The sequence below is a fragment of the Passer montanus genome, unplaced genomic scaffold (assembly GCF_014805655.1).
Source record: "Passer montanus isolate IOZ18808 unplaced genomic scaffold, ASM1480565v1 scaffold5, whole genome shotgun sequence".
NCBI classification, from domain to species: domain Eukaryota; kingdom Metazoa; phylum Chordata; class Aves; order Passeriformes; family Passeridae; genus Passer; species Passer montanus.
Genome location: NW_024369929.1, coordinates 1,015,990 through 1,028,221, shown reverse-complemented (window position 1 = coordinate 1,028,221; position 12,232 = coordinate 1,015,990). Strand labels below are relative to the sequence as shown.

The 12,232-nt window shown below is 56.5% G+C and overlaps 2 protein-coding genes and 1 long non-coding RNA gene across 3 annotated transcripts; 1 reads left to right on the top strand and 2 right to left on the bottom strand.

Moving 5' to 3' along the window:
• Positions 1-1,292: 1,292 nt before the first annotated feature.
• Positions 1,293-6,966, bottom strand: PATL2 (PAT1 homolog 2). Its single transcript, XM_039722800.1, is given in 20 exon segments — positions 1,293-1,471; positions 1,672-1,824; positions 1,901-1,998; positions 2,076-2,216; positions 2,491-2,650; positions 2,875-3,017; positions 3,169-3,213; positions 3,494-3,594; positions 3,675-3,789; positions 3,905-4,043; positions 4,121-4,198; positions 4,316-4,470; positions 4,668-4,754; positions 4,867-5,028; positions 5,412-5,477; positions 5,586-5,654; positions 5,776-6,071; positions 6,194-6,296; positions 6,673-6,750; positions 6,752-6,966. Coding segments are annotated over 20 exon segments (2,316 nt in total). The 5' UTR covers positions 6,839-6,966; the 3' UTR covers positions 1,293-1,431.
• Positions 6,967-8,795: 1,829 nt separating this feature from the next.
• On the top strand, positions 8,796-11,514 carry B2M (beta-2-microglobulin). Its single transcript, XM_039722815.1, has 4 exons — positions 8,796-8,956; positions 9,115-9,393; positions 9,870-9,905; positions 11,092-11,514. The coding sequence occupies exons 1-3, from the start codon at positions 8,887-8,889 to the stop codon at positions 9,881-9,883; spliced, it is 363 nt and encodes a 120-aa protein (XP_039578749.1). The 5' UTR covers positions 8,796-8,886; the 3' UTR covers positions 9,884-9,905; positions 11,092-11,514.
• LOC120508845 lies at positions 11,258-11,899 on the bottom strand. The gene is made up of 2 exons (XR_005629105.1): positions 11,785-11,899; positions 11,258-11,603 (listed from the first exon to the last, which is right to left on the bottom strand). It is a non-coding gene; the product is annotated as an uncharacterized LOC120508845 (long non-coding RNA).
• Between the last annotated feature and the right edge of the window lie 333 nt (positions 11,900-12,232).

The following is a 12,232-nucleotide window of genomic DNA, read 5'->3' as shown; positions in this document are numbered from 1 at the left end:
CCTGCTATCAACGAGCTAATTCCCTCCTACCTGAAATTCTCCCTGGGATTTGTAACTTCCACTGGCATTCTTCACACTGGAATTCTCCCAGATTGCCTCAGTGGGGCTGGAACAAGGAGCTCACCCCATGGAGAACGTGCCAGTGTCACTCTTTTGAAGAGGAAGGTTAGGAATGAACACAGCTGTCACAGAAAACTCCCTAAGGATAAAGCAGGAGGAGCATACACATTTTTTAAGATGAGCAGGAGGGGATACAGCTGCCAGAAGGATTGGGAGGTCCTGCCAGCTGGACTTTGCACTCTCTGAAGGAGAAGAAACTGAGCTACCTTGATGAGCAGCAGAAATAAATCCCACCCAAGCCCTCACAGCCTTATTCTCTGTAAATTCTCCCTTTGGCCCCTGAAGGATGCCCTTTTAAAAGAATAATTTTATCCAGTCAAGGTTGGAGCTTGGGCAGTCTGAGGATGAGACAACTTTCTGCTGCAAACCTCTTTTGAGCACACAGCAGGCTTTGGTGTCAGGTTTAGACCTCTGGGTGGGTGGGGGTGGCCCAGTCCCAGCTCTCCCACAGGATCAGGGGAAATCCCACCATAAAACAGGCAGGAATTACCAAGATTCCCACAGTGGGAGCAGACACTGCACACACTCAGCCTCAGATACAAAAGTGAGGATCAGCTTGGGGTAGTCAGAATTGCTTAGGAAGATGCCTCAAGGTACTGCATTGTGTCCACGACTGGAAGACTTCAGCCTAAACAGCCTTTGGGAGCTCATCAGAGACAAGAGGTGCTTTATTACCCACCCACATCTGTTTAAGACTTCCCCACCCTGTCCTTCCCACATGTACACCAATCCCTACTTCCCTATCAGGCCAAGCTCTGACTCCTCTTCCCCACCACATCCCTTCTTTCCCAGCTCATTCCCCTCCCTATGTGTGCTCAGGTTTGTGGGGCCTCTGATCCCCTCTGCAAGCACTCCTTTCTCCTCCTCAACCCTCTGAGCATCCCTCCCTTCTCCTTGCCTTTTGCCAGATCCCTGTCCCAGGCCAGGGGTCTCCCTGCCCAGCACTGCCCACAGGACCACTGTGCACCCAACATAAGCTGCCCCAGGAGCCAGAGGAACTCATTAATCACCTTTTTATTTTATTTCAAGCACTGTACAGAATGTGCCATAGACAAAATCCACCCCACAGGTGCTCCCAGCGCCCCTGTGCCCTGCCTCGGCCCCTGCCATGACCCACCACTGCCAGGGGGAGGCCAAAATAAGTTACACCCACCCACCCCCGTGCTCCCAGGCAGCGGGACAGGGCGGCACCAGCCCTGCCCCTGCCCGTGCCACCCAGCGTGCCCAGCACCAGGGTACAGTGTTCGCTTCCAAAGGCACGGCCCCGGGCCCCGCCATTCCCGGCTCCAGAGCCCTCCCCAGCCCCAGGGCTCAGCAGAGCAGGTCCGCCTCCGTGCGCAGCGGGGAGCGCCTGCAGGGAGAGGAGGAGGTTGGAGCGTCAGGGTGCTGGTCTGTCCCAAAGCAGCGGGAGCAAAGGCACCAGGATCAGCTCAGCCCAGCGGATAGCGGGAGATAATTCCATGGGGGGGATGGACGCGGTGAGCCCCCAGTGCTGTGTGCTCCTGTCCCCCCTGGGGGAGCCCCAGGAGGGCCAGGCCAGGCAGCACTCACTCGGCCATCTTGGTTGCCAGGTGGTAGACAGTCTGCTTGTCCAGGTAGCGGCAGAAGAGCAGCACGAGGTTGCTGGGCAGGAAGAGAGGCTCTGCCAGCGAGGCTGCAGGCATGCGTGACAGCTCCTGGGACATCAGGTACACCGTGTCTGTCCTGGGGACAGCAGCACCGGGGTGAGCACCCCACGGAGCAGTGACAAACCCTCCCCCCAGCTCACACCGTCCCTCACCATGCCTCGAAGTCCCCTCTGCACGGCTTCAGCGGCGCACGCGAGGACAGCAGCCTCTCTCCATGGCTCAGCAGGGAATAGAGCAAGGAGATGCCAAACTGCAGGGAAGCACCAGGAGTGTCACGGCCAGCAGCCCTGGCACCCCAGGGACACAATGGGGCTCAGGGACACGTACCTGGTTCTTCAAGGCCATGGTGAGGGGGAGCTCTGAAGACTCAGGTAGAGGATGGGTGAGCTCCTGCAGGGCGTCGACGAGTTTGCTGAAGGTCAACTCACCCACCACCTCATTCAATGGGCTGCAGAGCAGGGGGAGAGACTGGGCAGGGCAGAGGGGAGAGCAGGAATCTGAGATCTTTTGACCCGTCACAGCACACTCCCATCCCAGCACTTGGAGGAGAGGGTCACTTCCACCAGGACTGCTGGTGACTAACTCATGGAGGCCTTCTCCTCCCCGTGGATGGAAAGGAGCTTCTGTCTCATGCTAACCCCACAACACAGGCCCCCCTCATTGCCCAGAGTGCCATCCCCAACAAGAACAGAGGAAGAAGGAGACAGCCCAGGTCATCCCTGCCCTGGCTGGAGGTGCTTGCCTCATCCAGCATGTCCTTCTTCATGAGGAAGGGCAGGTGGCAGGTGATTGTCAGCAGGATCTTCTCCCTTTGCTCTCCAGTCAGGTGGGGCAGCAGCCGGGCCATGAGCTTCTTGCCCTTCCGCACACACAGTAGCTGCAGGAATTCATCTTCTGCCTCCCTGGGAACAAAGGCTCCATTGGCACAAATCCCAGGGGACCTGGAGCATCTCTGTCCACCGAAAAGGACCAGCATCAGCTCCACTGGAGGACAAGGTTCACAGGCAGGGTCAGCACAGGCTGCAGTGACACACAGAAGGAAGGACCCAATCCCTCCTGTGACCACCTCAGATCCACAAGGACCAGGACATGGTGCCTGCTCCCCTTTTCCACAGCACAGACTCACTCTTCACTGCTGCAAGCCCTGATTTTCAAGGCTTGGTAGATACTCTCCACTTTTTGACTCTTCTGCTCCTGCTTCTGGGGCTCTTTCTCCCCTGCAGAAATTTTCTGTTGCAACTCCTCTACTTCCAGCAGCGGCAGGAAGAGCTGGAAAAATGACACAGGGTAAGGAGGAAGCTTGGACATCTTCTCCCAATTGGCTGTCCAGGACCCTGCCTAGGTAGATGCACCCTTAGAGAAATCCCTGGATGAAAACAGAAAACCTGGACCATGCTGCCCTTCCCCAGCACTCACTCACCTTCTCAATCCTGTGCAGCGTCCGCAGCCGGTGGGTCCCTGCAGCCTTTGGGAGGGTAGAAAGGAAGGCACAAAGGTTACAGCCATCCCCAGACACTGGCACTGGGCCAGATGCTCCCTGGGGATCAGAGGTGGCTTCAGGATGCAGAGTAGTCCCATAGGGAAGCCATGGCCAGAGCCCAATCCCACTCCTTGGCCAGGCACAAGCTGCCACTGCTGAGGCAGTACCTCCTCCAACCGTGTGCCCCATCCCACTGCTCAGAGCAGCTCAAAGCAGCACTCCTGGCAATTCAGGGCCCCAACCAGGCCAGCTTCCTTTCACCTACCTCCTCCTCTACAAAGGCATGGTGCACAGCATCGATGGCCCGGCGAGGGCTGTAGCAGGTGGACACCGTGACCTGGCCCAGCGACCCCGCGATGCGCACCACTGCGGAGGAGCAGGAACACAGTGACACCACATCCCAGAACTCCTCACCCAGCCCCCCAGCACCTGCCCCAGCCCCTCACCAGAGTCATAGGTCACCACTTTTTGGATGAACGGTGTGACCAGCTTGGGGGGCTTGTTGCGCCTGCCCAGCAGCTCCTCCTCAGCTTGCTTGCGCTCCAGCCGTTGGTAGTAGGTCTGTAACAGCAGGAAAAGGCAGGAGCCCTCTCCACCAGTCCTCAAGGGTTTCTCCAGCTCCCAAAGCCCCAACCCTGAGGGGAACAAGCTGCAGGTGCTGCCAGCAGGAGCTCACCTGGTAGTAGTAGTCATCATCTATATTCTCACTCTGCAGCTGCATCATCTGCACCTTGACAACCCAGTCCTTCTCCTTGGAAGTCATCAGCCCAGCATAAGGGTCCACTTTCCGAGACCACGACTTCTTGGGGGAGACACTGGCACAGGAGAAGAACTCAGCCCACTGTGCCCACCCAGAGCCCCCCTGCCCTGCACCCAAAAGCACCCCACATACCTCTGCACCTGCCTGCCCTGCCGCTGCATCAGGATGCGCTGGTGCTGGGGGTGCAGCTGGGTCATGTGGCTGGGTGTGCTGCAGGGGACACCAGACAGGGGTCAAGGGGGGTTTTGGGACACCTCCAGAGTGAGGTGACACCCAGCTACTTTGTAGGACCCCTTCAGTCCCACCCCAACATCCCACTCCTGCTACCTGAAGTGCAGTGGGCCCGTGGCTGAGGGGCTGAAGAGGAGAGCAGGGTCCAGAGAAGAGGACATGGGCCTGAAGTGCACGCCCAGGTGCTGTGGTGGGCTGCCCATGGTGGGGGACCCAGACTGGAAAGGGGTCGGAGGCACATACCCTGCTGTCTGAGAGGCAGAGAGGAGAGAAGGGTCTGAGCCTTCCCCTCTGAGCATCCCAGAGGGGTCAGCCAGCTCTGTGCTGGCTCCTGGCTCCCACCCCTCTGGCAAAGTGCTACCTGCAGTCACTGCCACTCTCCCCAGCCCCTGCCACTCCAGGCCACCTCAGAGGGGCCGTGGCAGTGGCTCAAAGCCCACCAGGTTACCTGGTTGGGAGTGAAGAGTGCAGAGGGTCTGCAAGCTGGTGAGAAGGGTTGAGGAGAGCATGGGGAGCGAGGAGACATCAGGGGTGCCTGGTGCAGAGCAGGAGACAGGAGGTGTCACTCAGGCCTGTCCTCAAGGCTGCACCTCCAAGGAGGGGGGGCAGAGAAAGAAGGGATGCAAGAGCACCCCCAAACCTGTTACCTGCTGGACAAAGCACTGGGAGAGAAGACTTATGTCCCCCAAGCCTAAGTCGGGGCCCTTGAGCCGGGAAGAGCCCCCATAGCCCCTCTGCACAGGAGAGCCAAGGAAGTCGATGTTGGAAGATGGTGGAGGTCTCTCCAGGACCCGGAGGACGGCTTTATCCTGTGGGGAGGAGGCAGCAGCAGGTGGGAACAGGGCACAGCTGGGAACAGTTTAGCTCCCTCAGCAATAGTCAGCTCACTAAAACCTTTGGTCACTGCTCAACCAAGACCAGCTGGGCTCCCACCCCCATAGTGTGGAGCAGCTGGAGACCCATGGGAACACCCAGCATGGGGATTCCAGTCCCCCCAGTCTCAACAACTTTGCCTTCAAACCCAGGCTCTGCTTTGGGTGTGCACTCACAGCCTTGGCACCCAAGACACATCTGTGCACCTCCAGAGCCATTTAGAGATGCCCCAGGTGTCCCAAATTCCATGTGTGACCCTTGTTCCAGAGTAGTGGGGAGCCCTTAGCCAGCTCCTGAAGGCCTGGCTGGAGGTACCCACCTCCAGCATGAGGTGGCATGGGACACTGCCAGGGCAGGAGCCCCACGCCGTGGGATCCATCGCCAGCTGGAAAACAGGGAGATGTTGGCATAAGGCAAATGAACAGGAGGAGAGAGCAGGGGACACCACAGGAGCCACCCTGCCTCATCACCAGATGGGTGGGGACATTTTTACCGTGTCCTCCTTGCCAAACTCTTCCCAGAAAGTCCCAATCCCACTGTCCAGCACCGCCGAGTCCTCGCTCTGCAAGGAAAGGGCAGTTAAAGGTCTGCCTCCCTGCCCCAGAGGGCAGTCCTGGGGGCAGGACCCACAGGTGTGGGATGGAGCGGGGAGCAGCAGGACCCCCTGGCTGCTCACACATCACCTCCAGCGTGGGTTTGCTGCGCACAGCTCTCATCACTGCTGGGTCTCCCAGTTCACTGGACTCCTCAAAGCACTCCTGATCTTCCTCCTGCTCCTCAGGCCCCAGCTCCTCTACGTCTTCCTCCAGCTGAGACTTAACCTGCTCCATCTCCAGCTCTATCCCACCTTCCTCCTCGGCCAGCTCCTCCAGCTGCTCAGCTGCTCTTCCAGTTGCCTCTACCAGCGCTTTGGCCACCTCAGGGCTTATCTTCGGCACCACCAGGAGTTTTGGGACATCCTCCTCTGTGGAGTCTCGGTCTTAGAGGGGGAGAAGCAGCACACAGCAGTGTGGGTGAACGCCTAGGCAGTGCCCACCAGGGTGTGCACTCCCCCGAGTGCTGGCAGGTCTCTCCAACACCAGGACTCCCCTGAGGTCTTACCTAACCCAAAAGTCATCTCGTTGTACAGGTCGAGCTCCTCATCCTCCTCAGCCATCTCTTCCAGCAGAAGTGCATCTTCCACCAGCAGAAAATCCTCGATAATCTAGAGTTGCAAGCAGCAGATTCCTCGCTAAGGGAGAGGTAACCCTAGCATACTCCCAAAGTGAGGAGGGGCACCCAACCTCCCCCTCACACTCTACTGGTGGCGCCAGGCAACCCACGGGGCTCACAGCTGGAAAAGGGAAAAGCAGGAGGCAGCGAGGACAGGAGGCGCAGCTCTGCCGGCAGCAGCGCGGCTGGGCTGAGACACCTTTAGGCTTCAGAGCGAACACCCGCTACGCGGGCACGGGCGAGCACAAGGCAGGGAAGAGCATCCCACCAGCACCTCCAGGGCAGCGTCTGCCCCGGAGAACGAGCACCGCAGAGGGAGCGGGACGCCAGGAGGCGGCAGCGGGGAGCGGAGCGGGGCAGGCACTCACAACGCGCTCGCCGCCTTCTGCCATGCCGCGGTGGTGGTGCCGCCGCCTCCTCCCGCTCACCCACCCTCCGCCCGCCCGTCCTGGTCCCTCTGCGGGGCCGCGGTGCCCCCGCCGCCCCTTTTATGGGCCGCCCCCGCCGCCCCGGCATGCGCCTGCCGTACAGCATGGCGGCTCCCAGCGGCGCCCCGCGCCTGCGCACTGGGGCCCCTGGGGCTGGGGAGCGGGGGGCTCCGTGACCGCCCCCGCGGCTCTCGGAGAGCCCCACAGCCCAGCCCGGCTTCCCCCGCTGCTCTCGGAGCTGACACCCCTCCGAGGAGTCATGGAACACTGGTGGGATGCGGTCTGTCGGGATTGAACAGTCTGGTAGGTAACACTGAGCACAGGTGTCAACACTAACACGGTAAACTTCTGCATCCCACAAAGCATAGCGGGTTGCCCTTATCCTCCTGAATTATCCCCCTGAATTATCCCCCTGAACTATCCCCCTGAATACCAGGAGCGCCTTGGTCATGTCACCCACTCCCAAATAATTCTCCCAATATTCTGCTAATAAAAGCAGAAACATCCCTAGATGGATGTTTCTGGAAGATTTGGCTACTGTAACCAAATCCTTGTGGCTTTTAATAAACATCACGTGGAAGAGCTGTGCTTCTGTTTACTGGGAGATTCTGACAGGTGGCGTGGGTTACAGCAGAGTCATTGCCAGGGATTCACACCCCAAAGGGCCCATGGAAAGGATCCCTGTCCTGCCATCCTCTCTCTCCCCGAGGTGAGTGTCCACTTGGGCAGAGCCAGATTCCCCCGGGACAGCAGGACTGGTGACTCCTGATGTGGTGACCCTAACAGCAGCTCTGCCACCAATGCAGCGCTCAGAGGTTATTTCTGCCCGAGCCCTGAGATCCCTGATAAGGCTCTGGCCACAGCTGCAGCTGTTTATCCCACACTGAGAAAAACACAGAGTGTTTTCAGCTGCCTGGCTGGCACTGCCCACTGAGTAGCTGGCAAACCCAGCAGGAGCTGGGCCAGAGGGAACTGATAACAAGTGTTTTCAAGATTTTCCTTTGCTTGGCCTCTCCTGATTTACCTGCTGCCTTTGCGGTGTTCACCACACATTGCTTTATTAATTTAATTTGTGTTTTAATGAGGTACATTAAGAGGTCCTAAAGGGACTTAGTGTTTTGGTGCTTACACCATGCTGCTGTTTTCTCCCCACTAGCAGTGACTTGACTTTCTTTTCCCTTTATTTTCCTTCCAAGCAGCACCACTGGGACACTCAGTGGCATTCCTAGCCTAGGTTTTGAAAGAGCTTAAAAGGGAAGGTGGATGGCTTGCTCCACCATAGCCTGTTGGTGGAATACCGGCCCTGGATGCGAAATCTTCTACAAGAGATTTACCCCCATTTAAGTTGGAAAAGCTCTCTGTGACCATCAAGTCAAATCATTCCTCCAGCACTGCCAAAGTCACCACTAACCCATAACCCCAGGTGCCACATCCACAGGGCTTTTAAATCCCTCTAGGGACGAGGACTCTGCCACTGCCCTGGCAGCCTGTGGCAAGGCTGGACAGTCCTTTCAGAGAATAACTTTTCTCTAAGATCCAACCTAAACCTTCCCTGGTGCTACTTGAAGCTGTTTCCTCTTGTCCTCTCCTCTGTTCCCTGGAAGCAGAGCCCGACCCCACCTGGCTGGCCCCTTCTGTCAGGGAGTTGTAGAAAGAAGGTCCCCCCGAGCCTCCTTTTCTCCAGGCTGAGCCCCTTTCCCAGCTGCTCCTGGTGCTGCAGCTCCTTCCCCAGCTCTGTTCCCTTCCCGGGACACGCTCCAGCCCCTCCATGTCCTGTTTGGAGCGAAAGGCGCAGAACTGACCCCAGGATTTGGGGTGTGGCCTCAGCAGTGCCCAGCACGGGGGACGGGCGCTGCCCTGTGGCCACACGGGGGCTGGTCCAGCCCAGGTGCCGTTGCCCACCCGGGTCCCGTCCGGGGCTGCTGCCCACGCCCCGGGGTCTCTGCCCGGGCTCTCCCCCGCCCAGCGCGGAACTGAAAGCGAAAGCGCTTCCAAGCTGGCCCGCACAACCCCAGAGCTCCCGTTCTACCTGGAAACTGATGACGTAGAGGCCGCTCCGCGCCACGATTGGCCGCGGGTTCCGGAGGCTATAAAAGGCGGAGTGCGGGCAGGGGTGGGACATTCCGGGAAACGGCGAGGCAGCGGCGAGCGGCGATGGCGCGGGGGGCCCTGGCGCTCGGTGTGCTTGCGCTGCTGGCGCTGCTCGGCCTGGGGGCGGCCGCTGGTGAGTGCCTGGGGCGGCGCGAAGGGTCCCGGCGGGGGTGAGGGGCTGCGGGGTCCCGGCGGGTCCGCTCACTGTGCCCGGGTGGGCGGGCGAGTGTTGGCATCGAGGCGATGCCCACGGCAGCCCCGCTTCTCACGAGCCCTCGCCCCTCTCTCCAGAGGCGCCGAAGGTCGAAGTCTACGCCCGTTCACGCGCCGAGGAGGGAAAGGAGAACACCCTCCACTGCTTTGTCACTGGCTTTCACCCGCCCAAGATTGACATCACACTCCTGAAGAACGGGGAGCCCATTCCCGGCGTCAAGTACGGGGACTTGTCCTTCAACGAGAAGTGGCAGTTCCAGCGCCTGGTCTATGTGCCCTTCGTCCCCACAAGGGGTGACAGCTTCTCTTGCAGGGTGATGCATTCCACCATGCCGGAGCCACGCGATTACATCTGGGGTAAGTTGTGCCTTCCCTCCTGCATGCTGGAGCTCCTTGCTTTATATCCGTGCTGTCTCTGTTCCTTTTCCTGGGAAGCAGGAGTGGGGTTTGAAGGTGTTAGACATAGAAAGCTAACTTGGTTTTAGCTGAAAAGGCTGTTACATGTACCTGTGAAGGATCCAGGGGGAACACACACTGGCATTAATCCATAGGGGTTTGGTGATGCTGTGTCACCGATCTCTGCCTTGGTAAACTTAACTAGAAGGTGATGGGTTATGCAGTGAGTTTTTGCTTTATATTGTGTGAGTGTAAAGAAGGACAGTATAAAGGAGACATGGCAGTGGTTGGGGCTGGTGGTGTTGGCCTAGCCTCGGCTACAGCTGAAGGCAACTGGTTGCCATGCTGGGGCTGTTTCTGGGGGGATCCTTGTGGGGACAGGGGACAGTAGGTGCCATTAGCCCCCAGGTCTAATGCTCCGTGCTTCTTTCCCGCAGAACCAGACTTCTGAGCTGCGTCTGGGATAATCCATGGTGAGTTGTTCCTGTGCTGTGTGCTGTGCTGATAAGGGAAATACAGACCCATTTATGTAGGGAGGGGGGGGTTTGAAAAGCTGAGGAACAGGAGCAACCACAGCCAAAAAGTAGATCCTATTTGGGACACAAAAACACTCTTCCCATGCCCTTTCTGCCCACTATATTGCTCTGTTTTTGGCCATCCCCTGCCTACAAGAGTCCTGTGCTCCAAAAAAAGGATAACTTTGGAGAAAATCTTCCTTGCTGTGTCAGCGAGATACCGCAGAGAGTTGTCGCAGGTCCCCTAAAGCTCCCTCAGGGCTGAAGCGCTGTTTCCTGTCACGGGAGGAGCAGGAAGTCACTGCACCCGAGATCCCTGTGCCTCACAGTGGGGGCAGGCTGGGGAACCCTGCACAGGCCGGCCTCCTGTGGGATTCATGAGGCACAAACCAGAAACACTTTTGGGTTTATTCACCGGCGTCTCAGTCTGAGGGCTCCAAGTTCTTCAAACTATCTGCGTGTAACTGATCTGGGTGTAGCGATGGGGAAATTCTAGTTTAACACTTGGTAGGGAAAAGAAACTGAATATGTGGCTGAGCTGATGTAATCCTGGTTGAAACAGCTAAATTATGTGCCCTGTTAGAGGCTGGATAATGATTAACTGTTCCTGGGACAAGCCTTGACAGGACCTTCATATGAAATGCCCCAGTTCCTGCAGAGCTATAAAAAGTTGTATACAGTCACTCCTCTGGTTTGTCGCTCACCTTTGGGCAGTGGGGTGTGAGCCTGGCCCCAGGGCAGGGTCTGGAATGTGCTGCACCATGGCTGTGGTTGGTGGGACATTGGTGAGGGATGCCATGGCTGGCTGCAGGTGGGACGTGGGTGACTTCACTGTGGTCTGGGGATGAGGATTTACTGAGCTGGCATGGAAAGAGTGGAGAGCAGGACAAACTCCTCGCTGGGGTGGAGAACAAGGGTCCTCTTGACTTGCTGAACTCTGAACTCCACCGAGGAGGGGACAGAGAAGCAGTTTCTGCAGGATTTTTACCTAAATCTCTGAGGGGATTTACCTAAATCACTGAAGATAGTTCTGCAGGGATGCTGCAGTCAAGACTGCTCTGAGGAAACTGGTTTTTAGTCCTAAAATGATTGCAGTTGAAGGTGCCACTAGAGTGACTGATGTCAATCTACTCTCTCCATGCAGATTTGAGACATTCTTCTTACAAGTCAGCGTCCTCAAGCTTCTGTCTGTTCTTCATCACAGCCACAAGACTGATCAACTTTCTTGCAGAAATTTGCTAATAAGCCTTGTTAAAAATCTCACTTAACCACAGCATCAAGGAAGCCCTCCAGGCTTTTTGAACATGTAGCTAAAAATGCCCGCATTACTGCTTAAAAAACAATGGTAACTCTTCACTGCTCAAAAATTTGCAGGTTTTGCATAGTAAACTGCTGGTCCTTAAAATGTTCCTTCATTTGACAAGTTGATTTCACAGGCTCTGATGGCCACTGGGTTGTGGGTGGGTATGTAGCCTTGGTGGCATGATGGGCACTTGAGCTTTTTATATCCCACTGAGAAGATGCAAGAACATTTTTCCATCAATAAAAAGAGAATGAAAGATTTTTATTTTTTTTTGCTGATGTGGTATCTGCCTGGCTGGAGGCTCCTTCATGGGTCTGAAGGGAAGGAACAAGGTTTAAAAAGGGATAAAGAACCTTGGGGACACAGAGCATGATGGGCACTTGAGCTTTTTATATCCCACTGAGAAGATGCAAGAACATTTTTCCATCAATAAAAAGAGAATGAAAGATTTTTATTTTTTTTTGCTGATGTGGTATCTGCCTGGCTGGAGGCTCCTGCATGGGTCTGAAGGGAAGGAACAAAGGGATAAAGAACCTTGGGGACACAGGAGGAGTGATGGCAGGGAATGGTGCTCACTCCAATGGGGAGAGCTCTGGCAGATGCATTTTGGAGTGTGTGGTGTAAAGCTGAGCCTGGGGGAAGCTGATGTGTGTGTTGGTGAATTTCAGTTCTGGTTTTCTCTGTGCCTGAGCCCAGGGAGAAGTGCAGTTGGGGCCAGTCCTCTGTTACACTGTGGGGGATTCACACTACCCAAAACCAGTGCTGCTGCTATCAGCTCATTTTTATTTTATGAAGAAATCAGAGTGATTGCTTGAGGAATATTGTATCCAAATGGATTTAACCAGGACCACTAGTATGGGATTAAGGGTTCCTGGCATCCCATGTCTCTTCTTGGGTATATTAAGATTGGCTGTGATAGTGTCACAGAACTTACACTTGGGATTTTTGATGGATATTGTCTTGTTCCCTAGTTATTTTCATT